The sequence below is a fragment of the Musa acuminata genome, chromosome BXJ1-5 (assembly GCF_036884655.1).
Source record: "Musa acuminata AAA Group cultivar baxijiao chromosome BXJ1-5, Cavendish_Baxijiao_AAA, whole genome shotgun sequence".
NCBI lineage: Eukaryota > Viridiplantae > Streptophyta > Magnoliopsida > Zingiberales > Musaceae > Musa > Musa acuminata.
In genome coordinates this window covers 11,522,556-11,548,931 of record NC_088331.1, presented here as the reverse complement: position 1 = coordinate 11,548,931, position 26,376 = coordinate 11,522,556, and the positions used below count along the sequence as shown (strand labels likewise).

The window sequence follows — 26,376 nt, the reverse complement described above, 5'->3', positions numbered from 1 at the left end:
GATCAAACAAGCTCATGATCATGGATAACTTAAAATCACATGCATAAAATTGTTAATAACCATTTCATATTACATCTTTATGCATTACTTTAAATCAAACATGATTTCATTCAACAATGTTAATCAAACATGATACACATTATTACTTCTTAACCATGATCAAAATCATTTTGTTTGTTTATCATGAAATATGCAATATTATTTTCGAAATTATCAGCATGATCATAATTTTTGTATTTTTATTTTTAAACATGTAATTTTCAAGAAAATTAGTTCTAAACTAAAAAAGAAAATATATCATGAAAGCATCAAGTAATTTCAAAATAAACCAAAGGTATTTTAATTACCTCAATGTCGTAAGCTAGTAAGGCGTAGTTTGCCGCCTCGCTTTTGTTGACTTTCTCGTCTTCAGATGAGCTCGATTCATCCCAATTTTTGTTCTTCTTCTTGCGTTTAAAGCAAGTGGTTCCATTCTTTTTGCTTTTTAATTTTCGTTTCATTTGTAGTTTAAGTTCACCATCACTTGAGCTTATGCTCGAGTGGTCTTCAAATGTTCTATGTCCCAAATCCTTCCTGTTCTTTGGAAGGTGGTTCTCAAGTTCTTCACGTGCATTGCACGTCATTTCATATGTGATCAATGAACCAATTAGTTCTTCAAGTGGAAATTGGTTCAAGTTTTTCGATTCTTGAATAGCAGTTACTTTTGAATCCCAAGTTTTAGAAAGTGAGCGCAAAACTTTGTTAACGAGTTCAAAATCCGAAAAGCTTTTACCAAGTGATTTTAAACCATTGACGACATCCGTAAAACGGGTGTACATGTCAACAACGGTTTCGCTTGGTTTCATATGAAAAAGCTCGAAATCAAGCAGTAAAATATTAACTTTCAAGTCTTTGACTCTACTAGTTCCCTCGTGCGTGATTTCAAGAGTGCGCCAAACATCGAAAGCCGTTTCACACGTAGAAATCCGATTGAACTCATTTTTGTCCAATGCGCAAAATAAGGCATTCATAGCCTTTGCGTTTAAAGAAAAATTCTTCTTCTCCAAATCCGACCATTCGTTCATCGGTTTGGAGGGAAGTTGAAAACCGTTTTCAATGATATTCCATAAATCCAGATTTAGAGAAATTAAGAAAACTCTCATTCGAGTTTTCCAATAAGTGTAGTCCAATCCGTTAAAGAACGGTGGACGAAAGACCGAACAGCCCTCTTGAAAAGTCATTTCTCTCGGGTGTAAATCCGAAATGAGAAATACCCCGCTCTGATACCAATTGTTAGGATCGAGAGCACTAAGAGGGGGGGGTGAATTAGTGCAGCGGAAATCTTACAGTAATTTAAAAACGAAAGCTGCGTTCGTCCGATAAAAAACGATTTCGATATAAAAGCAGAATCACAGTGCAGTTTGCGTCTAAGCGCAGTTTTGCGTCTAAACTCAATTTTACGTCCAAACGCAGTTTTACGTCTAAACGCAGTTTTACGTCTAAACGCAGTTTTACGTCTAAACGCAGTTTTGCGTCTAAACGCAGTTTTACGTCTAAACGCAATTTTACGTCTAAACGCAGTTTTACGTCTAAACGCAGTTTTACATCTAAACGCAGTTTTGCGTCTAAACGTAGTTTTACGTCTAAACGTAACTTTACGTCTAAATGTAGTTTTGCGTCTAAAAGCAGTTTTGAACCTTGAAAAGCGTTTTACGTAGAAAGCAGTTTGCAGTTATAAATGGAATCCGAATGGAAGCGTAAACTGCAGTGTGAAGATCGTACGAAAACACGATTTACGTTTGAATGCAGATTCTGAAAGATCAGAGCTTAGAAACTCGTTCGTAAAGGCGCAGAGGGCAGTAGCAATGTAGGAGGTTTGCAGTAATGATAAAGTGCTCAAGGTAAAAGCAAACCAGAGATTTAGAGTGGTTCGGTCAGTCTTGACCTACTCCACTTTTGGCTTCCTCCTCCGACGAGGTCACCGACGTCAACTAGCTGCCTTCCTTCAATGGGCGAAGGCTAACTGCCCTTTTACAGTTTCTCTCCTTTTGACAGGCTTAGGAGACAACCTTTACAGATCCTTTCTCTCCTCTCTTTACAACTCAATACTTAAAGAACAGAAGGAGGAGAACTTTAGGACTTTACACAAATTTGAGCTCTTAGAATCACTGAAAAGATCAAGAATTCGGTGTGGATCTATATACTTTCAGTGTTGAATGGGTAGGGTATTTATAGGCCCCAACCCAATTCAAATTTGGAGCTCAAAACGATCAAATCCCGGAATTCCGGGATCAGGCGGTTGCACCTCTTGACTGGAGAGGTGGCACCGCCTGGCAGAGCTCGAAGACTGAGCTCAGGCGATTGCACCTCTCTGCCAGAGCTCGAAGACTGAGCTCAGTGGTTGCATCGCCTGGCAGAGCTCGAAGTCTGAGCTCGGTGGTTGCATCACCTGGCAGAGCTCGAAACTGAGCTCAGGCTGATGCACCTCTCTGCCAGAGGTGGTTGCACCTCTCTGCCAGAGCTCGAAGACCGAGCTCAGGCGATGCATCACCTGTCCAAAGAGGTTGCACCTCTCTGCCAGAGCTTGAAGACCGAGCTCGTTGGTTGCACCTCTTGGCAGAGCTCGAAACTTGAGCTCTGGCGGTGCTACCTCTTGACAGAGGAGGTTGCACCGCCCAGTCTCGCTTGGAGACTGAGCCCTGGGCGGTTGCACCTCTTGGTTGGGGCGGTTGCACCGCCCAGTCCCGCTGGAAGACATCGCCTGGGTGGTTGCACCGCCTGGCTGGGGCGGTTGCACCGCCCAGTCCCGCAGCCCAGGCGGTTGCACCTGCTGTCCTAGGCGGTTGCACCGCCTGGTGCAATCAGGGTCCGAATGGTTCGCTCCATTCGGCCCAATTTGAATCTTTTCAGGGGCCCAATTGCCCCAAGATTAAGCTAATGGGATCACCTCCCATTTTCAAGCTTAATCATCGTGCTAACTACGATTAACTCTAAGACAACTTCTGCAGCTTTGCTCCGATGCGTCAATCGCTTCTTCCGGCGAGTTTCCGGCGAACTTCCGTCGATCATCCGATAAACCCTCGGTGATCCTTCTGTGGACATCCGGCATACTCCTGGACTTTGCGACGATCCACTTGGCGAGTTCCGACGAGCTTCGCTTGGCAAGCTTCTGGACTTCTCGGATCTGTTCTCGCTGAACCTCCGACGACCGTCCGAACTTCCGTCGAACTCTCGAACTCCCAACGTGATCATGATCTTGACTCCGGCGCAACACCTGCTGCTTGTCTTACTCTCATCGTAGTTAATCCTGCACAACAAAACAAAACTTCGATCGAGACAATTAATCCTAAGCAATTAACCAAGTTGTCCGACATGTCATTGGTCCCTCGACGCTTCGTCCGATTCTTCGGCGCATCGTCCTCTCGTGCAGCCTATTGCCCAATCGGCCAGTTGACTCCGCAACTCCGATATCCTTGGCACAATACCCGCTCTTCTTGGCCCGATGCCCGAGTCCACGGCCCGAAGCCTTCTGTCGATACGCCGACCGATCCACCGGCCCGACGTCCAATCTTCTGACATGTTCCTTCGGCACAACATGATTTTCCTGCTTTAATTGTCTCATCCTGATCGAAGCATCATGCGTCACTCAAAACGCAGATTAAATCATAAACATATATCAAGTAGTTTCATCATCAAAATACGAGATTCAACAACCTCTTACAAGAGAAGTTGTAAGATCAATATCAAAATGGATGGGGCTAAAACTCCTTGAATAAAAGATCCACTAATGATAGTAACCCTACTCAATATTATGAAATGAGTAATAAAGAGTTCAAAGTGTAATAACAAGTCATTAACATATGGAGCAGTTCAGCATTTTAAAATATTTTACGAGTCCCATCTAAAGTTGTTAAAGTGCTGGTTGTCACCGAATGAGGGTTGAGTTAATTATACTCTTAATGAAGTTCAGTCAAGTTAGGACAAGTATCTCAAAGAGTGACAAAGATACTATAAAAACTTCACTTATATGAACTTAGAAGTTGTGCCGCTTCGATTCAAAGCTTTTATGCTATTTGGAATTTCAATTTTACTTTATGATGTTTACACTAAGGTAATATTCAAATCGAAAGGTATATTATTTAATCACTTGGAGAAAATTTTTAATTTGATCAAGTGAGGGATTGTTATAAATTGTTCAAATTAAAAAAAAAATATTTTCAAAAGATTTATTTGAAAAGGGGGTTTTTTTTTTAGTTATTTTGGTAGTTATTTTTCAAAAGTTATCTTTTATGAAAATATCTATAAATATATATTTGAGAGTAAATTATAAAAATATTTCTTTCATACTCTTCTTCTTAAGTGATTGGATTAGACATGCTCTAATTTCTCTTTGAAGATTCTTTATTGTTTACTCAATACAGATGGCTTATCATATCCACTAAAATTATTTGCATCAAACTCGTAGCAATCTTATTGAGAAGAGGATACAAATATTATTTTAAAAAAAATATTTATACACGTTTCAATCTTAAATATTTTCTATAATATTTTTAATCTTTTATTTATTATTTATTTTCATAGTATTTTTCATCGTCTTCTTTCTTGTATTTTTCGACACTCACACCGATGGGTGAGAAGGCAATACACATCACATCACGGTGAGCAGCTCGAACAGACTGCGAACTATTTGAATGAGGTATGTCTTCTTCAACTGATTCTCACTTCAAATCTTCCGGTGGACAGAAGGAAGTGCCCATGCAATCATTTTTCCATTTCCTGCGTGAAGATGGAGGCGATGCAACTCACAATGAACCAACCCACGAGCTAGTCGTATGCTTGGCGCTCCACATCACCCCACCCCGTTGCCTTCCCCACTCGAAACTTGGTGCCCACCAGCACTAATAAATCTTATCCATCGCAGCCTTCTATCTGTAAATTATTATACAGGTCTATTTGTACGTAGTTAACGACCCTTAAATGCTTGACCTCCACTAGATCGACCCTTCCTAGTAGCATATGGTCTGAATCAGTCTTGTTGCAGACCAAACCATTAATTAAGGAGCTAATAATGCTTTCTTGGCGATGTGGATGACCTAATCCTCCATCACCAATAATTACAACATCCGAACCGGTAAACTTTTGGCGACACAAAGACTGCTTTGCTAAACATTATAGAGATAAAAGAATGAGTTAACACCTCGTTAATGCTAAACGTATATCTCCTCCGTTCCCACGCCACACTCCCCTTCCTTCTGTGTATGTCCTGTCAGACATGGGGACTCCCGTAGCCTCCTCCCAATGCGCCTGTCTCCGGCGGACCTACGGAAAGCAGCTTTGCCGGTGACTAGCGGCCGAGATCCTGGGAAGGATCGTTGCGTCGGGCGGGCGCAGGCGGGGGGGGATCAGAGCTCTGCTGTGGCTTCGCGGTCGTGATCTTGTTTGGCGATGGGAGAGAGAAGGGAGCGGTTCTGGCGTGCCGCGGCTGCTGTGCTGGTGCTCTCGTTTGCCGCGGCGGAGGGGGGACGGCGGCACGCGTACGCGGCGATGATGTACATGGGGACGCCGAGGGACTATGAGTTCTACGTGGCGACTAGGGTGATGATGCGGTCGCTGGCGCGGCTCGGCGTCGACGCCGACCTCGTCGTCATTGCCTCCGCCGACGTCCCCTTCCAATGGGTCCAAACCCTGTATGCTTCTCTCCTCTTCTCTCCCCATCTCTACTTCCTCTCTATCTATATTTCTCTTCTGTTTTTGCTATTTTAATGAAAGAATGAATCACGACCGCAAGATACCGATCCAACGGCTCAGAATAGATGTCCGGGCGAACTCTTTTTCTTTTGCACGAACTGGATATTCTTCATGCTTCCTTCGTTTGGTGGCAACCCCGACCGAAGTCACGACTTAAACTTCCGACAAGCGACTTCATCCATTTGGGACTTGAGTCGTAGCGTAAGCCGGAACACGAAGGTTCTTGACTTGACTTTCCATCCTTTGACCCTCATAAATAGACGCGTTGACTTGTTGTTTGTGATGCTTCTACCGCTACTCGTTCTCAAAATTAATCAAATTGGCAGGCCGAACACGAGAAATATGTGCCCTGTGATTTCTTGCACTGCTCTAAACATGTCGATGGTCATCATTAACAGAAAAGAGGAGGACGGGGTGAAGGTGGTCACTGTTGAGAACTTGCAGAACCCATACGAAGGGCAGGGCAACTTCAACCCCAGATTCAAGCTGACGCTGAACAAGCTGTACGCGTGGACCTTGGCGTCCTATGACCGAGTTGTGATGCTCGACTCCGACAACCTCTTCCTCCATCGCACCGACGAGCTCTTCCAGTGCGGCGACTTCTGTGCTGCCTTCATTAACCCTTGCGTCTTCCATACTGGTCTCTTTGTCCTTCGGGTACTATATCTGTGACACCACGAAAGCTTTGCCTGAGAAATCTTACTACCAGGTTTTGCAGCAATGCCTGTGAGCATTAGACACACGAGAGAGGAGTAAGAATCATTTGTGATCCCTCGTTTCTTTACATGGTTTGCAGCCTTCAATTGCTGTCTTCAAGGACATGCTTCATGAGCTAGAAATCGGACGTGAGAACCCGGATGGTGCAGACCAGGGGTTCCTGGTGAGCTACTTCCCCGACTTGCTCGATCGGCCAATGTTCCATCCACCCGCCAATGGCACCAAGCTTGAAGGAACCTATCGCCTCCCTTTGGGATACCAGATGGATGCTTCTTACTACTGTGAGTTTGATCAGTAACACTTCCCTTGTGTACCAAGTCTTTGTACCTGAAGCATGCAGATGCTTATCGGCTTAGATGATGGGATCTCTTCCGTGGTTTCTGTTCCAGACTTGAAGTTTCGTTGGAACGTACCATGTGGACCAAATAGCGTCATCACCTTCCCTAGTTGTCCATGGTTAAAACCTTGGTACTGGTGGTCTTGGCCAGTGCTACCACTTGGCCTTCAGTGGCATGAGCAACGACGCACAAATCTTGGGTAAGCAAACCTCAGAGATCTCTCTCTCTCTCTCTCTCTCTCTCTCTCTCTCTCTCTCTCTCTCTCTCTCTAGATGGATAGATAGATATATAGCAAGACAGATCTATAGATAGATAGATAGATAGATAGATTAATTGATAGATAGATAGGTACTGGAATGCGACACCTTGTTTTGCTCGACGAGCAGATACAGTGCAGAGGCGCCGGCGATTCTGATTCAGGCCGTGATGTATCTGGGGATCGCGGCGATCACCCGGTTGGCACGGCCTAGGAGAGTGAAGCTGTGCTACAACCGGCGTCCAGAGAAGAGCATCCCCTTCGTGCGCGCCATGCTGAAGATGGCTGCACTCTGGTCCATGTTTGCAGCACACACCATCCCGTTCTTTCTCATCCCGCGAACGGTGCATCCACTTCTCGGCTGGTCCCTCTACCTGCTCGGAGCAGCTGCACTTAGTACGGTTGTGATGTCTGTCTTCCTACTTCCACCTCTTCCGGTCCTCACACTGCTGCTGGGGATTCTGGGTTCCCTGTTTGTGATGGCATTCCCTTGGTATTCCGATGGCATCGTTAGGGCTCTTGCGATGTTTGGATACGCCTTCTGCTGTGCTCCAGTTGTGTGGGCTTCACTAGCCAAAGTTCTGTGCTCCTTGCAGAGTCCACAAGAACGGGAAACCTTCTTCACTAGACTGGGAGAATCCACACCACTGTCGGACTCCAGCAAGCTGTATTAATCTGCAGACATATCTGCACAATCTCATTCATTTGGTTGGTGTTATTATTTACACAATTTGATGGCCAGAAATCACTCTTTCATGACTATTCACTGAGACAAAATTCATGGGGTATCCAAATATGTTCTTCCTGTTCATCTACCTGCCTGTCTCAGTGCATGGAGCAGCGAGAGACTGATTCTGATTCTGTTTTGGAATTTGACGTTTTATGATGCAAGTCTTTGGGACTAGTTATAATTCTAGAGGTATGGTGAAATCTTTCTCACTTTTCTTCTGGAGAGAATGTGGATTGTCCCAACTTCTGGTCTTTGTTGTCTGCTTCAGCACTCTGACGTTCATACTATCCTCCTGCTTACAAGATACTTTATGATTTCACTTGAGAATGTAGTCCACAAGATGAGAATATGATGTATATTTAACCTAACGACTCAAGTCTTTTGGATGATTATGATGTCCATTTGTTATGTTGATTCCTTGACAGATAGCTACACTCATAAGAAGGCAGTATGTGAGATGTGAAAACCTCAAACTTTCAAGACATTTCACATCAGGATCACTGACTACCAATCTTCTTAAAGGTAATCACAACATTAAACATTTCATGTGCCTCTTCTTATATGTTCTCCAACACTCAGTTAAAGAGTTCTCCCCTTGTAATGTAGAACAGTATCACAGTAGCAGAACTGTAAAGAATTGCCATCTCTTTTGAGTTCCAACCCTTGGGAAACCTTTACCTGTGTGTGCATTTGGTGCCTTTAGGTCTTTGACTCACAAAAACATCATGAATGCAGTTACTTAAAGCATTGCTACTTGTGCTATATTCCTCTTGAAATAAATTGGATCTGTCCAAGTTCGTAGAGTCCTAACCTTTATACTCCCATTTCAAAGACTAATTGTTCTATGGTTCCAAACTTGCTTTGTCCTTCAAAATTAAGAACATTTTTCATTATATGCAGCCTTCTAGTCCTTTTCACTTCCAGTTATCCGGGCATGTAATTGAGATGGAATAGACTTGCAACAACTTGAGGCTGATATCATTTGGTCTTTTCCTACTGCTTCTTCCTCCTCCTACCATGAACAGATCAGTGCCCATTGTTGTGGCAGAGTGAGGAGCATGTCCTGAAATATAAACCATAGAAAGACGCTGCAACAATGATATTGTTCAATGATAATTAAACTCTACCTCATAGTCCTTATCTAATGAGCGAGAGCTGGATATACTGTTGAGCCATCGACATCACTCCCATGTCTATTCGATCCAGTCCACAACTGGATGTACTAATTGGCATGTCTTCCTACAATATAGAATGAAAGGTTGACTCACTTTTCACAGTTTACTCGGATCTCAAATGTGGAACCTGCATCGATGCTACTCTGAACTAATATGGAATTAGCTGCTATTTGATCAGCTTATTGCCAAACTTTTCCTGCATCATCCCAGTTTCCAATGTCAGAAGCTTAGAGCTGTCCATTTCACCTGTGACTTCATCTACAAAGGTTTAAGCTGCAGGAACAGGAATGGTTGAAAGAACGTTTGGATTGCTCTCCCCATAGAATATCTCTTAGAACTTCCCGAGTTTAATTTAGCACAATTGATCAAATGTTCGTTGTTCCAGCGGACCTCAATCATGGTTGGGAGTCAGATAAAAAAGCCAAGGAACCTCAAGAAGCCCTTGGTCAAAATCCAAAGACAAATTGCTGTGTTCCTCACTGAATCCAATGAATCTTCTCATCTTTTTTACCTCCATAAGCATAACAAAGGACCCAGAATGGTTTGGGATTGTGAGATGAATGGCAGTAACAGTAACAGTGAGCAGCTGTTGGTGCAGTGAAAGGCTGTGAAAGAGCGGAAAGCTCACAACCCCACACACCACCCTACGCTCTCTCTTTGTCCCCTTTTGATCACGCCGACAACAACCAACTCATGAGCACAAGAACTGCCGATCTCGTGATGTATGTTATTATGCGTGGCTCGCTACTTTATTCCTTCCCCACCCTCATCACCTTAACGTCTGCTTCCCACAACTCCTCATATGGCCTTCTTTAATCGCCCCATTGATTGCCACTGAAGCATCTGCACAACACCAAGTTTTAGATCCTTGTGGTGCGGTGATAGCTGAGATGAGGTAGGACTAGTTAGTTCTGATGCTTATATTGTAAGAAACGAAGACATGCCATGACTCACTGACAACAATGAAAGGCCTACCTACCATGTGATGACTGCCTTCAATATATATATGCATCCAGGTAGAAAGTGTTAATTTCTTCCGTAACAATCTCGTCAACTTAATGCGCAATTAATGAGTGAGTTGCTTGCAATGCTGTCAAAGACTTGTTTACTGCATATTACCACTGGAATTAACATACTGATGCCGAGAATGACATTAGTATTTTAATCAAGCTTTTATATATATATATATATATATATATATATATATATATATATATATATATTAGACCCATATGCCTAATCACGTCATCAATTAAACGCATACCAGCTAATGAACAGACAAGACGGAAGGTGTATCGGCGTTGGACCGCTCGGGTTAGAAAATTGGGCACACAGCAACGACCTAAATCGAATTGAACCGATCGGTTTGGAACAGTTCGAGGTAGATGTTATAATGTGACAGTAATATTCCTCTGTTTGAAGAAATTGGAGATCCGGTCCAGTTTTTCTACGTTCAAAAGCGCATTATTGAATCGAATCGGTCTATTTTGACCCAACCTTGACCGCGGCAGTAAGCTCAGTGGCAGCAGCTACCAGTGATCACTGCGTCCGTCGTCGCCACAGGCGTAGCGCAGTCGACACGCAGGAAGTCACGATAAGAACGGCCTCAGAACCGTCCATCACGGCGGTCCAACGTACATCGGACGCACCTCCGCGAAGACCATGTGGCGGGCCCACCTCTCCACATCCATCTCCACGCCAGAGTCTTGGCGTCATGCAACTCCAGCTCTGGAAAGGGATCGATGGTTCCAAAGCGAGGGCCACGAGTAAGACGGACATGCCGATGGACTCAAATGACCCAATGGAACAGTAATGGCTGAGACAGAGAGAGAGAGACTGATGGAGATGGAAAACGTGCAACTGGCGCATGGAGATGCTGAGGCAAGGGGACGGAGCGAGTGAGCTCGGTGAAGAAGAAGCTAAAGAAGGCGAGGTTAAGTCAGAGGGGTGAAGAAAAGGACCAAGTGCCAATGGAAACAGGAAGGTTTATTACCAGGTGGGAGGTAGCAGAGACATTACAAAAGCAGTGGCAGCTCTTCTCTGCTTCTCCAAACTTTACTCTCTCTCTCTCTCTCTCTCTCTATCCTTCCCTACCAAACTGGGATTGAAGAGTGATGTTACCCACTAGCTAATCCACCTAAGGATTTCTACAAGATGGGATATACAATAAAGAACAGAGATATTAGGATGGAGAAGGTGGAGGCAGCGAACAGTAAGCAAGAACAGCTGGAAACAGCAGCAATTGGCAGACAAAAAGCAGCAACTAGAGAAGGGATAAATAAACTTAAAGCAAGCGATTTCTTGGTGACATTGATTCAATCTACTGCTCATCAGCTGTTAGTACTATAGGCACCAACTGCAACTTAAACACGAAAAAAATCAGGTAAATTAATGCATCTGAAGCAAAAAGGAACAGAAGCTTACAAGAAAAGGAATCACCAACTTTATCCAAAATATCAGTGCTGAATAAAGATTTGAAGCTTCATAGTTTCCTCAAATTCCTTTGATTTGCTTCTCCGTCTCTGCAATTCCTACCTCGAGCTTGGACACTGACTCCTGCTTGCTCTGGAGTTAGTAGGAGTGCTCAGATTGCATGGTTTCGACGTGTGGAATGCGTGAATTCAGTTCGTTGTGGGATTGGCAACGAAATCCATGCCGGAAATCGCCGACAGTTCGACGTCGTCGTCCGTCGGCGCCGGCATGTTAAGATCGATCAGGCCGATGCTACCGGCACTCTTGGTGGCAGCAGTTACAGGGGACATGCTCGGCGGAGGGACTGACGTCGGCGAGTTGTCGGTGACTGTGGGCGGGGACGTGATGAAATGCGACCTCTTGTGGCCGCCAAGAGCTTGGCCGGAGCTGAAGACTCTGAAGCAGAAGGGACACTCGTGGACTTTGACATCGAGATTGGTGTCGGCCGAGTCGGCTTCGCAGGTCCGGAGCTCGACGGCCGGGACGCAGCCATTGGTCTTCTTGTGGTTCGCCCGGTGGCCACCGAGAGCTTGGTACGACCGGAACACCTTCTTGCACGCCCAGCACTGGTAGCGGCTCCGCCCTCTTCGCGGCGGTGGCCGCGGTCGGGGGTCCACCTCCTCCTCGACGCCATCGGCCCAGGAGTCGCGGGACAGCATCATGAGGCAAAGGGCGACGTCCTCCTCGGGGGTCGCATCCGAGACAGAGCTCGCCGGCTCCGGATCCAGCGGAGAGGCGGCGTCCCGGCGGAGACGCTTCGCTTGCCGGCGGTGGCCACGGGGTGACTCCGTCTCGCTCTCCAGGTCCTGGACGACGACGCCGGATCCCGCGGGCTCAACGGCGGCGAAGGAGGAAGAGGAGGAGAACTCGGGATCTACCAGTCGAAAGCTCTTCCGGGGGTTCATGCGCAGGCCGTACGAGACTCCCACCTGCTTCTCCTCCTCCTCCACCTCGTCCACTACCTCTTGCATCGCTGCAGGCCGGTCTGAGGAGACGGATGCGGAGGAGTCCCGGTGGAGCTGGGGCGGAGCCGGAGGGCCTGCAGCGAAGATGACGTGAGAGCGCATGTGGCCAGCGAGAGCGCGGCCATTGGAGAAGCGGCGGACGCAGAGGTTGCAGGCGTGCTTGTCCATACGAACTATCCCTTTAGCTCCACTCTATCCTTCTCCCACAGAAAGCAGAGGAAGGAAACAGTGTTGAGGTGAGTAGGAGCTACAAAAGTGTAGGTGACAAGCATTCCTCACCCAAAAGCAGGCACAACCCACTGCAAGAAGAAGAGACACAAAATATTATATATATATATATATATATATATATATATATATATATATATATATATAAACAAAAAAGAAATAAACTGATAAATAAATATCTAATTCCTATGTTATGTATATCATCAAACAGTGAGATTAAAATTTGGGAGAAGGGGGAGAGCAAAATACCATATTATATATATATATATATATATGTAGAATAAATGGCTCGCAATTGCATAGCTAATCAATCTATTGACATGACCACCCAACCCATGGTGGGCACACAAATTAATTGCAACTTTTGGTTCCGGATTCGTCAATCTTTTCAGTTGCGTTCAGATCGTACCAGTGTATTTAAACTCATCTACATCTTGTGTATTGACGTCGTATATTATGTCATTTCATCCACTAAGTTTTCTATTATTATTATTATTAAAACCTTTGAGCGTGAAGTGACACTTACTTTAAAAAAAAGGACTGCAATTTTATATTATTTTATTTATTTTTTATGATAGCATATCTATATTGGATAAGAAGGAATAAGAAAATTGGGTTGATTTAATTAAAATTACATTCTCACATCAAAATCATATTATTATTTATAGATTTAAATAAACTCAGACCATTGGGTTGATTTAACAAAGTCAACTAAGAAATCTGACACCTTCATATCATTTCTCTCATTCAAACATTTCAAGGCAAAATTATAGTTTATGGAAGACATTCAACATACACACGTTTCTAAAATTCTCTATTTTATGAATAAGACCCGAGAATCAAACGATTAGAAATTGCGTTGGAACAAGCAAAATTAGCTTAGTTATATTTCATGATTTATTCTTGAGTTTGCTTTACTATATAATTCTGAATCAAGTCTTTCATTTCGTGGATATTGGATATCTGTTCTTGGGATTTTTATTATCGATATGATCACAAACTTTTCTTCTTGTCTCCTCCTTGTTTAAATTGTATTTGTCCCTGACATGTGGAAAATCCTTTCCCATTACTTCCTTTTTCTCTTATTTAATCAAATAGACAAATAATCAACTCAATCATCATTCAAAAGGAGGCAACAACAAATCAGCCTTCTCCTCCGCTCTCAATCTTTGGTGCATATATCTATTAACCTTAAAGACACCATGCATTTCCAAGACACCGGAGTACCTCATACTACTAGCTAGGCTTTGCAGTTAACCAGGGATCTATAGGTCATCCCTGGCTTCCACCCAGCCGGAATGACGCTATCGGCAGTGAGGACCTTGCCGGAATCTCCTCACGTCAGGCGAATCGAGAAAGGCGCCTGCAACGCCGAGCCCGATTTCAGCCTCCAGACCGCACCCCGCGACTGCTGCATGGCGATCCATGCGTCGACTCACCGAGAGCCAGGCGACAGCGCCACCTGTTTGAATTGGACGGCTGCCAGATCTCCGTCGGCATCTTCGTACTCGACGAGAAAGGCGAAGTAGTTAGGGTTTGAGCCCGGATCCACAAGGAAGGCCACGTTGATCCCAGAGTGATCGCACTCCACTCTACAAAGCCAGACGTAGGAGCTCGTTAGAGGTCACGGAGACACGCCTTCCCCAACTGAGGAGCTCCAGTTGTGGCGTCATTAGAACAAGCAGACAATATAGAGTACTTGTAACGTCCAATTAAATCGACATTGCATTGCTTGCTGAAGGAAGCTACGCTCTCACCGTGAGTACAGTACTTGGAGAAGTCCGGCGCCGCGTAGCTGAGATGTTTGCCCGGGCAGTGACATGGCTCCAAATGCAGTCTCGCTCATGTCGAAATGGACGGGGCTCATTAAGGCATTCCATGGAGCAAATGCACCATACAAGTCCTGGCAGATTAATCTGTAGATTTACCTGATGACAAGCAACGCAACCCTTGCCTGACGTGAATGTGGAACGGTTCCCCGCTGCTATCACGGGTGAGAAAGGAGGCAGGTGCACCGCAGCTCCATACCCACATGCACCACCTGTGCAATTTAAGACACCATCAACTTGTATTGCATATTCTCTGTCCACATAACCACATGAAGCAAAGAATAGTTTCAGACAATACCATCACTTTCGGTACCATTAGCACCGCCGTGCCAAGTGGCTCCAGCAGAAGACCAGCCTGTGGATGTGGTGGAGAAGTTCGAGAGTTTGGGGTGCAATGGCCAACGAGAGAGAGGAAAGATATCTAAGCCATGAAGAAAAAGCGAGGAGAGGGGAAAGACTGATGAAGTGAAGTGAGGGCCATCGTCACTGCTTCTTAGCAGCCGAAGCTATCTGTAAGAGGAGACTTGGTTGTGTTTGAAGCAGGAAGCGTGGAGAATATTTGTAGAGTTGCAGTTGGCTTGCATGGCTTCAGCGTGTCAGCTCAGAGGGAGTGCAAGTTGAAACTGAAAGGTTTATGTAGCAGATGGCTTGTAGAGTAGCATTCGTGCGGGTAAGGTTTAGTGTCAAGGATACCTCAGGCGTTGGGTTGTTGTTGTTGCTGGGGACGACGATGGCGGACTTCTGCTTGGTTTTAGTGTGTCGGAATGGCATCAGAGAGAGGCGAGAGTGGGTCAATTTGATACTTCTTCTCAGAGCGCTGCTGCTAACAAGAAAGAATGCATTAGTGACGCGCAGCTGCGAAGCGCAGCACCCGACACCAGCTCCGCCGCGGATCCTCTCACCGGAACCCTAAATGCAGCACCATCGCAACCACCACAGCCACCGCTGCGTTCCGCGCCCTGCTCAGGGCAGTCCCCGTCTCCGTCGCCTGCGCCGACCCTGTGGCATAGGCTTATTATATTTGGCTAGTCCAAATCGGTCCGATCCCGCTTGCGCATCAAGAGTCGTGAGAGCCGGCCTGACGCATACAGCTGATTGGCATATAGGCTCGGTGGACGTCGGTTCATGTCGCGCCTGACCTGTGAAAACAGATCAATTACTTGACCCGAATCCGACCCATCCTCAGGTCAAGAAATCTTGATCGGATTCTACCAACGAACCACATCGAATAGATCGAGTCCGGGTTCGAATCGTTTGTTCCAATTACATCGAACCAGGCCGGCACATCGATCTCTCTTTTCTGTAGGTAAATATCTCCAACATATCTGCCATGTACTGGCGTAGTGTTCGGTACAATGTCAATTTCACTCGGGCTTACATCTGTCTCTGTGGTTCCTCTCAGGGATTATGTTGTAAGCACTTCAATGATAGTGTAGTTTCGCTGTGGTGAAGGCATACCTGTGGATCATGGCATTTCTGGCTCCACTTCAGAGGACTCGAATACCCATTCTCGGCAGCCTAAGCCCATCCTGGTCCAACGAATGATCAATGCTGTTGTAGGTAGTACAGAGAGAGAGAGAGAGAGAGAAGGACCACCACTATTCCTCGAATGGAGAAATAATTGGAATAATGAGGTGAAACCTCAAGGGAAAGGGACAAGAAGAAGAGCCTTGCTTCGGAGAAGCAGCCCTCTCCGCTGAGAAAGACCAGAGAGAGTACCCGAAAGCAAGGAAGGCCACGAACACCAGGAAGTGCGTGTCCCTGTAGCCGCGGGAACTGGTGAGCCGAGTGAGAGAACGCTTTGGTGGAGGGTGGGACCACTACCACATGCATGCATGCATGCGTGCCTGCATTCTCCATGTCTCCTCTTCTTCTCCCCTTGTTTATCTTTCTTCTTCCTCCGTTTGATGGCTCTGCATCAATATCACTGGTATCTCAGTTATCCCGAAGTGTGTTGCCACTATAATAATATCAACATCATGCAAAAGCTTATTCACATATTGCAAGGCATGAATGGAGGTCAATATGAACTATCAGGCTTGAGAGCTCGGCCTCAACCAAGCGTGAGCAAGATGGATGATTCTTTGCGTGTCATATGGATATAAGATCTCCTCTCTCCCTACAATTCCAATCCGAGATGTCCACACAACCATATCAGCTGCATTTGGCTCATCGCTTGGACTTTGGCCAGCATAATGCTTGTGACTTTATTACGGTTCAACCATTCACATCGTGGAACTCCGCCGTACGTGTTGGCTCGTACGTGTGCGTGTGATGTGTCGTGGGTCGTATTTGTGTTTCCAACGCAATCTTAGGCTTTTAAGGTCCGTCCATGTGTGTCTTTTCATAGCCGAAGACGACTAGTAGTTGCAATCCGAGCCCCTCGTAGACATGCATTTTTATAGATTTCATCGACTTGGTACCACCACCTTCTCTTTGCCTTTTTTTTCCTTTTCCTCCAGTTTCTTCCCAGCTCCAACAACACTAACCTTCTTCTTCTATCTTCTCTCCTCTCTCTCTCTCTCTAGCCATGGCTAACACTAACACAGTCTGCTCTATGTGTGGTGACATCGGCTTCGCCGACAAGCTCTTCCAATGCATCCGTTGCCACTCTCGCCTCCAGCACTCGTATGTATTACGCCTCTCTCTGTATCTCTCTGTCTCTCTCTCTAGATTTGCAACTCAGCGTCTGGTTCGCAGCTACTGTACCAACTACTACGACGAGGCCACATCCGAGACCGTTGGGGTCTGTGATTGGTGCTTGAGTGAAGAGCGAAGTGGAGCTAAACGAGGGATCCACTCGAAGAGGCTGGCGAGGAAGGATTCTGCCGAAACCGGTAGTGGTTACAAGGCTGAGCACAACAGCGACCGGGAGGAAAGTCAGAGCCGTGGCAAGAGCGACAGCGCCGGTGGTGCTTCTTCCAAGCCAACGGGCCGCAGGTACAAGCTACTCAAGGATGTCTTGTGTTGAGCTTCATCCTGGTAGCTGTTAGATTATGTGCATATGTGTCGTTAGATCTACCGTGAAGGTTTGTGTATGATATCACCCGGTCTGCTGTAACTTCTTGTGCATATATATATATATATATATATATATATATATATATATATATATATATGCTGGTGCTAAGATGAAGGTTTCCTGTAAACGTTATCCAAGGCTGTAATCAGAAACATAAAGTAATGTTCTGCAACTTGTTTAACCCTATAGTTTCTCTAATTTCTACTTGTTCTAGCTCTTCCTGATCATGGTTAATCCTGTTCATCATTGATCTGCAAAACAATTAAGCTACAGAAGCAATGAGCATGGCCAGGCAGTCAGTTCTTGTGCTGTTGCCTGGCAAACCATCTGCAATCTTTGGAAGACAGACATGGGTGGCTCCATTGAGGGCATATAAAGCTTGCGCAGTGGCAAGATGATGAGGAAAAGAGGAGCATGGCACTGCTGTTCTCGGTGGACATACATGTTGCAGTTTAAATGACGGGCAAAAGGTTATACCACATGGGAACAAGTAATGCAGTACTGGCAGTGTCCCTAAGTGTTGACCCTACGATGGAAGGCAGGTGTGGTCTTCTATGTGTCATGTAGCAGAAAGCCTTGGATCCTACATGGGGTTCTAACAACTCGTGATACCTGACGGTGTCATTCGATGTTAGTGGATAAGGGTTGCTCCACTGCTGCAATTCTTTCGAAGCATGTTAAATACATGGATCTCATGGCCACGCAACTCAATTATGGCTATCGCTTCGTGGTACGTATCCACTGACTCACTTTCCACTTCCTCGAGCCTATGCATTATGCCAATATTTTTACTAGTGCTTCATCCAAACTCTCCTTCCTGCTATATGCTTCTTCGCTTCAAGCCAATAGACCATCTAAACAAAGAGATATTCCATTTCCATCTACGTTTCGTGTCAATCCGTGAGAACATGGGAGCATGCATGCATGCATGCAGAGATGATTGCAATGAAGGGAAGGGAAGGGAAGTGGGGAGAGGGGGGGCGGGGAGGGGAGGGGAGGGGGATGGGGGGATGTGAGTGGGGAATACTTGGACTGGGTGCTCATTCACTTCGTCCTGTCTTGTAGGACATTACGTGCTTGCATGCTTGCTGCAGAAACCCCAGTGGATGGGCAGGTGGAACCATATCTAGTACACCTTCTGCATCTCCATCTTTATAAAGTGGCTCTGCTACAAAAGCCAGCCCCTCGATTTCCTGATGCTTTATCTACTTCTCCACCAAAGCTTTGTCAAAGTTGCTGCAATGATGCTCCTATTATTGCAGCAACTGGAGACAGTGGAATAAAGCATTTCTTCTCTCCGGAGTTGTGATGTCGGGTGGTGACCTTTAATTAATGTGCATGATGCAAAAGCAGCTCAATAGAGCCGGCTGGACCAGGTAATATTGAAGCCTTATTCTACACGTCAAAAAAACAGAAAAAGAAAAACCAAGTAAAGCACAGGTCATCGTTGTGATCAAACTTTCAGAAAGACGAACCTCAAAATCGTGGAGAGAACCCACAATGAATAAACTAAGATTAGGGTTTCGCCAGAAATCACCAGTTCATTTAGGAAGATGGCACTTCCTTTCACCCATGATAGAGATGATAATGGATCGATTTCACTCGAGTCATGTTAGGACTCGAGTTTAGATACCTAGACAACTAGATATCTCGAGTCATGTCAGCTCTACTATGGTAAAGTTTGCCTATCCCACCCATGTTACCTTATCAGGTTGATGGGTTCGTAAAAGTTCCACGTAGCTAAAAAGATTGAGCTCGGGCTCGTCGTTAGAGCCTGAATTGTACGGATTACGTAGGCCAGGCCTGGGTCCACCCATAGCAAGGTCTGCCCGTTGGCCCGTTTCCCCGGCCTCCCGCTAACTTTACATCCGTGAATGATACGGTGAAAACCGACACGTGCTCGCCCCACACTAAAAGGCCACGTGTGCACTTGGTTTTTTTGTTTTTGTTTTTGTTTTTTGTGTCCGTAATCGGTGGCTATATTAATTAACTGTGGCGATGCTTTTTTCTATTGGTCATTGTCAATGATCACGTGATTGGAAATTGGTCATAAATGAAAGTTAATTGAAACTCAGGGAAAAATCAATTGACCCAATCGAATCACTGCTAAAAAGCTCAAGTTTTCAGGGGTGATGTGAGCTCTCGTAAAGCTTGATTCGTTGGGGCTCACGTACGCATGGACACGGGTACCACCCCCACTGAAACGTTTTTCGGGTGATTCAGTCATGTTGCTGGGTTGGTGGTGCACTCTAATAATAGTGAAGAGTCGTTTTTAAAAGATGAGGCGACGACCTAACCGTTACTTCTTTCGTGACGCGGCTATTTAGATCAGGTGAGATTCCTCCATTCATACAGCGGAGTTGACTATTGAATATAACAATAATGTAGGGTATTAGAAATAAGCTATTCATCGTGGAGGAACGATGGAGCTCTCTTCTTCTTCATCGCCTTCTCTAGCCTTATTGTCTTGCTCCTGCTTCCGCTGGCAACCGCTGCCACCTGTGGCTCATTGGACCGAAAGCTCGTGTCCCTCGCCCTCCGCTCTGTCTCGGGGTTCCAACTCCGCGATCCCGCAGCCCACGGCCTCGACTGCTGCATCAGGCTCCCCTCGCGCAACCTCAGCTGCGTCGTCTTGTGGATGCACTTGCGCAACGTTTCCGCCCTCCGCGTCCTCGACCTCTCCGGCAACGCTCTTCGAGGCTCCATTCCCAACGGCTTCTGGTTCGCCCCCGCCCTCCTCCAAGTCAACCTCGCCGATAACGCCCTCGCGGCGCCCTCTGGTTGGACCCCACGGGACCCAAACGCCGGTCCTCCTTCCTAACATGTATAAATAGAGAGAACATCAGTAACATGGTATCAGAGCAGAACGCCGTGAAAGTCCCCGAGCTGATCGCCGTGAAGGTCCACTTCTAACATCTCGAAGTGGACCAGCTTCCCCGTCGGACCAGCTTCATCTCGAAGTGGACCAGCTTCCCCGCCGGACCAACTTCCCCGCCGGACTCCACCGCAGCTGCTTCTCCTACTGCCTCGTGGACCACGACTCCCCTGCCTCCTCCATCCTAGATTTCAACGCCGCCTCCGCCGCTTCCCCCTCCATCGCTGCTCCAGTCATGACCGCACCCGGCGTCGCCATGGGTGTGGCCACGACAACGAGGGCCTGTTTGTCGGTGCTGCCGGGCTGCTCGCCCTCGGCGGTGGACCCCTCTCCTTCCCCTCCCAAATCTCGGCCTCTTCTCCTACGTGAGCCGGCGGCATTCTTTACTGCCGCCTTTCCTCTGCCCCTACCTGCAGAAGTAGAGCCGACGTCAAGAATCCTCTCTGCCTCGACGCAGCCTCGCGGCCGCTTCCCCCTCTTCTCCTACCTGAGCCGGCGGCATTCTTTATTGCCGTCTTTCCTCTAGCCTTTCCTGCAGAAGCAGAGCCGACGCCAAGAACCCTCTTTGCCTCGACGCAGCCTCGCGACCACTTCCCGGCCAGAGTTCACCGCAGAAGCTGCTGGTGCACACCCCGTCCCTCGCCAACTCCGATAGCTCCACCCGAACCGCTGCCGCCGTAGCGACAGCCGCCACCTGGGAGATCGTGAGCGTCGCACCCTCCAGCCTCTCAGTCGCACCATTGCACCCGCAGCTGCAGCAGTAGAGATCTGCCTCTAAAATCCCAAGGAAGCTGCGTCCTCTTCCGTGGAGAGTAAGAGCGGAACCTGGTCAAACATCTGACACGGACGGGCTGCAGACTGCAAGCAGCTGCGGCTTCCTCTTCCCTCCTCCCATCTTTTCCTCAAATCCCTTTTCTCCACTGCTCTTCTCACAAGCCTACTCCCTCACCTCTCTCTCCCAAACCCGTGAGATCACTCCTCGACTTAAAAAAAAAAATTGTCTTTGTTATCTTCCGGTTATTATTTCTGCTGAGAATCATGCAACTTCTCGTATAGTACGTATTTTCATTGATGTTATCATACTAATTCCTTAACTACGTAGGTTCAGTTTTTTAATCTCTTATTTGGATAAAACTCTCTCGGTTGTCAACCAATTATAATCAACATCCCCAGAGAACCTAGTCCAGTACCAAATTTACCTCACAAACTATGACTATATCAAGATTGTCTCATCCTCCAAATTATTCAAACCTCAATTGCTGGATCCGTCGCTTCATTAATCTCTTCATGTATGACTGTTGCTATAGAAGCGTGGTCTAAACTACAACCAACCTTGACGAATCGTTCGAGTACTTACAAGCTCAGTCTTCTATCCAAACTAATAGCGACAAAACAAAAAGGAAATACTATCACTGATTATCTACAAAATATCAAAGTTATCATCGATGACTTGATTTTGATAGGTCATTTCCTATGTGACGAAGAGGTCATCAACCATACCCTTAATGGTCTCGAAGACGAATACAACGAATTGGCAGCTACAATTCGGGCACGCAACTCACCAGTGTCATTTGAAGAACTCTATGATAAATTAATTGACTATGAGATGTATTTGAGACATGAGGACAAATTGCCCGGAACAACTATCACAGCTCAAGTCAATCACAAGTCCAAACAGAAGAGCACTCAATACACTACGAATAGCACCAAAGATTTGGCCAATACATCTCTTGATCCTATGGGTCCCATGCAAATTCCCCTTATCCTCGTAATCATAATTTCTCGCAACGTGGTAACTTCAATAACCGTCAGCCTTGGCATCCTTCCCTTACAAGCAAATAAAGAGTCGTTTGCTAGTTGTGTGATAAAATCGGACACTGCTAAAGTTTATCGGTCTTGACCCCACCTTCCTGCTCTATCACACTGGTCTCAAGCGAATCTTATAACTACTCCGACTATGTTTATCCACAACATCTATGACGAGAATGAAGATATCATCATCGGTGACGGTAAAGGACTTCCTATAACTCATACTAGTTCTATAATGCTTAATTCTGATACTACAACCTTTACACTCGATGATGTTTTATGTGCCCCTTATATTAAACGAAATCTCATATCTGTTTCTCAATTTTATAAACATAATAATACTTCAATTGAATTCTTTCCTAATTCTTTTCTTATCAAAGACATAAGCACGAGGGCATCCTTAGTCTAGGGCATGAATAGAGGCAACATTTATGAATGACCGTTAACTCCACAAATAACCTAGCCCACTATTTACTCTTCCGTTATGGCTCCAGTTGATATGTGGCATCATCGTCTTGGTCATCCCTCGTCCCTTATTTAGCAACAATTATTTTCTCGTTACTCTCTTCTATTTTAAAATCAAATAGTTCTATATCGCATTGTGATACATGCCTTAGCAATAAAAGTCATCGATAGCCATTTAGCACACCTTCCATATCCTCCTCTAAACCGTTTGAAATTATTTATACCGATGTTTGGGGCCCTACTCCAATCATGTCTTTTGATAAATTCAAATTTTATGTCATTTTTATAAATTACTTCACTAAATTCACATGGTTATATCCTCTTCACCATAAATATGAAGTTTCCATAATCTTTATCACATTTCGAAAGTTGGTCGAGAACTACTTTCAGTCTACAATTAAAATAGTTTACTTTGATGGTGGAGGTGAATATCAAGCCCTGACATCCTATCTCTCAACTTGTGGTATACAATACCTCAAGTCTCTCCTACATACTCCTCAACTAATTGGCTCCACCGAACGCAAACATCAGTATACAGTTGAAATTAGGCTCACACTTCTACATTAGACCTCCATGCCTTCAACCTTTTAAATAGCAGCCTTTCAAACTATAGTCTATCTTATTAATAGAATGTCTACGCTAGTCTTACAATACCAGTCCCCCTTTAAAACACTATTTTACAAACCTCCAAACCTTTATAAACTTAAAGTATTCGGTTGTCTATGTTATCCATAGTTACATCTCTATGCCTCTCATAAGATAACATCAAGATCTAAATCGTGTGTCTTTATAGGTTACTCTCTTGAACATAATGTTTTCCGATGCTATAATCTCCACACCCATAAAGTCTTTATATCACGTCATGTTATTTTTGTTAAGTCTATCTTTCCTTTTCAAAACCATAACTATCTTACCATGTGGACCACTTTAATAAACATTCAGAGTATACCTCTTATCCAATCGGACAAGCCTCCCATGACACTGTCCAATTCCTCCCCTCAAGATCCTTACTCTACTACTCCAATTCAACAATTGCCTAATCCCTCCATTACTACTCCACTTTTTTCTTCTCAAATTGATGAGGTACTACGTTCAGACACAACCATTATCTTTACCTCCTTCTTGACCAAGTGACATTGAGGTACCTCAACCTGACCCAGCCTGTGTCAATGACTCTCAACCACTGATTCCAACAATACAACCTCATAATCCCGTAGTCTCCAACCATCCTATGACAACATGCTCTAAGAGTGGTATTTTCAAACAACGTCAAGTCCTTGACCTACATGCTATCATGGATTCCTCATCCAATACCATTAAACCCACCACTTTCACTCAAGCCCAAAAATCCCCGCATTGGCGTAACGCCATGTGTGAGGAATATAATGCCCTCCTTCATAACTCAACATGAGATCTAGTACCCTTTCATCATATACAAAACATCATCGGGTGTAAGTGGGTCTTTCGAATTAAACGGAACCCAGATGGATCTGTTGCCCGATATAAGGCACGCCTCGTCACCAAATGGTTTCATCAAAGACCTGAAGTTGATTTCAATGAGACGTTTAGTCCCGTTGTTAAGCCCACAACAATCCGACTTATCATGAGTCTAGCCATCACTAAGGGCTGACAATTAAGATAGTTGGATGTTAATAATGTCATTTTACATGGGACTCTAACTGAAGATGTTTTTATGCAACAACCTCCTAGTTTCACTCATCCTCAGTATCCAAAGCATGTTTGCAAACTTCAAAAAGATATTTATGGACTTCATTAGGCTCTACGGTTTGGTACACTAAACTTGACTCTTTTCTGACTTAAGTTGGCTCTATCAACTCCAAGTCTGATACCTCGTTATTTCTATGCCAACACCATGGATACATAATATATATTCTGGTATATATGACTGATATTATTGTCACAAGCAACAATCTTATATAAATCCAAGCATTTGTCAAACAATTGGCAAATCAATTCTCGCTTAAAGATCTCAGAACCTTGAACTACTTTCTGGGCATCGAAGCAACATACACATCTTCAGGTCTCTTTCTATCACAACAAAAGTTCATTCAAGATTTATTATCAAAGACAAACATGCAGGACGCAAATGTGGTTACAACTCCCCTTCTACTAGTGGATCTCTTAAATTATCTGATAGAAGTCTTGCTATGGAACCCACTCAATACCGACAAGTAGTTGGCTCTTTACAATACTTAGCTCTCACTCGTCCAGACATCTCCTTTGCAGTCAATAAATTATCACAGTTTATGTATAGGTCATCTACTATGCACTGGTCTATGGTCAAATGAATCCTATAATATCTTAAGGGGACCCTCAATCATGATCTCTTTCTTCGTAAATACTCTCCACTTCATCTTCATGCCTTTTCTGATGTTGATTGGGTAGGCAACTTTGATGATAGAACATCCACATCATGGTATATTATCTTCCCCGGGGCTAATCCAATCAATTGGAGTTCTAAGAAGCAAAAGATAGTCGCATAGTCTACTACTGAAACTGAATATCGTGTCATCGCCACTACCACTACAAATCTACTCAAAGAACTCAACATCAATTCCACTCCTACAATATATCATGATAATGTCAGAGCTACCTATCTATGTGCTAATCCGGTGTTCCACTCCAGCATGAAATATATTGCTATCGACTTTCACTTTATGCGAGATCAAGTTGTCCGCCGTCAACTATGTGTTTCTCATGTACATACAACTGATCAATTAGCTGACTCACTCACAAAGCGTCTCGCTCGTAAACTTTTTGCATTGCATCGGTCCAAGATTGGTATCTTTGATAGGAGGACCATCTTGCGGGGGCATAATAGCAAATAAGATTTCTCTAACTATATGAGAAAATCTCTCTACTCTGTTGGGAGAAATCCTCCCTCATAACCTGTATAAATAGGGAGAACATCTCAATGAGAAGAAAGCTTCTTCAGTAATTCCTGTCTTCTATCCTCTTCTAACAATAACCCCATGAGAGAGGTGTTGCCCGATGGCCTTCCACCTTTAGCCGCTAGGCCCAACTACTTCAAATTAACAGCATCGCACAGCGTGAGGCATTGTAGATGTTTGGGGAAATTGTTTCTGTTGAAGGCAGCTCTCTTCACTTTGTGTCTAAAGCTAGCGTTGCCCACTCATCTTCTCCTACTCCTTCAGTTGTTTGTCGGAAGAAACACAAGCTCATCTTCTCTTAGTCCCTCAAAGAAATGTTGATCTTAATAGGAAGAAGGGATAGAGTTATCAAACATAAGAAGAGTAAACAAGCTTCAATCTTCTATATTTCTCTTAAAAAAACTCTTTATAATTTCAGAAACTCTATCTATTTCATGACCCAATATATGGGATTTATATAGTCCCCAAAGATACATTACATTAATTATATTCAAGATGAATCATTCTCTTTCAAGAAACATTTTCAAGAACCAATAATCAATTTGACTTATCCTTCCACAGACTTTTAATCTATTTTTTCTTCTTGATGTAATGAATCTTTCTTTTGATGAAATGAATCTCTTTATGACACTTGAACAAGTTTAATTCCAACATTATCCCCCCTTAAACTTGTTCCATCTAGCATGCCAAGTTTTTTTTGAAGTTATTGAATACGTACTTTCTTCTTCAAGAACTCCATTAAGAAATATTGAATGACTATCCATTTATAAAAATTTTTATTTCATTTGAGGAAATAAGTAATCTTACTGTCTATAATCGAGAAACTTGTGCAAATACTTCTTTATAGTCAATCACA

At 44.7% G+C, this 26,376-nt stretch overlaps 2 protein-coding genes and 1 pseudogene across 3 annotated transcripts; 1 reads left to right on the top strand and 2 right to left on the bottom strand.

Annotated features, from left to right (window-relative positions):
- Positions 1 to 5,070: 5,070 nt before the first annotated feature.
- LOC135674989 (putative glucuronosyltransferase PGSIP8) lies at positions 5,071 to 7,768 on the top strand. Of its 2 annotated transcripts, none has more exons than XM_065185249.1 (5): positions 5,071 to 5,666; positions 6,126 to 6,384; positions 6,524 to 6,725; positions 6,834 to 6,981; positions 7,169 to 7,768. In XM_065185249.1, exons 1-5 carry the CDS (start codon positions 5,425 to 5,427, stop codon positions 7,710 to 7,712), a joined length of 1,395 nt encoding a protein of 464 aa, XP_065041321.1. In that variant the 5' UTR covers positions 5,071 to 5,424; the 3' UTR covers positions 7,713 to 7,768. The 2 variants fall into 2 exon arrangements, with proteins under 2 accessions (XP_065041321.1, XP_065041322.1); XM_065185250.1 differs by lacking the exon at positions 5,071 to 5,666 and adding an exon at positions 5,792 to 5,946 and having other exon boundaries at positions 6,054 to 6,384.
- Positions 7,769 to 11,139: 3,371 nt separating this feature from the next.
- On the bottom strand, positions 11,140 to 12,688 carry LOC135674988 (zinc finger protein ZAT1-like). Its single transcript, XM_065185248.1, has one exon. It carries the CDS (start codon positions 12,546 to 12,548, stop codon positions 11,565 to 11,567), a length of 984 nt encoding a protein of 327 aa, XP_065041320.1. The 5' UTR covers positions 12,549 to 12,688; the 3' UTR covers positions 11,140 to 11,564.
- Positions 12,689 to 13,848: 1,160 nt separating this feature from the next.
- Positions 13,849 to 15,564, bottom strand: LOC103985098 (expansin-B15-like; annotated as a pseudogene).
- Between the last annotated feature and the right edge of the window lie 10,812 nt (positions 15,565 to 26,376).

Excerpts from the sequence above, each read along its gene's own strand:
- LOC135674989 (XM_065185249.1), top strand. The coding sequence starts at position 5,425 with ATGGGAGAGAGAAGGGAGCGGTTCTGGCGTGCCGCGGCTGCTGTGCTG. Across the intron at positions 5,667-6,125 it reads TTCCAATGGGTCCAAACCCT|AAAAGAGGAGGACGGGGTGA; the intron begins GTATGCTTCTCT and ends CATCATTAACAG. Across the intron at positions 6,385-6,523 it reads CTGGTCTCTTTGTCCTTCGG|CCTTCAATTGCTGTCTTCAA; the intron begins GTACTATATCTG and ends CATGGTTTGCAG.
- LOC135674988 (XM_065185248.1), bottom strand. The coding sequence starts at position 12,548 with ATGGACAAGCACGCCTGCAACCTCTGCGTCCGCCGCTTCTCCAATGGC.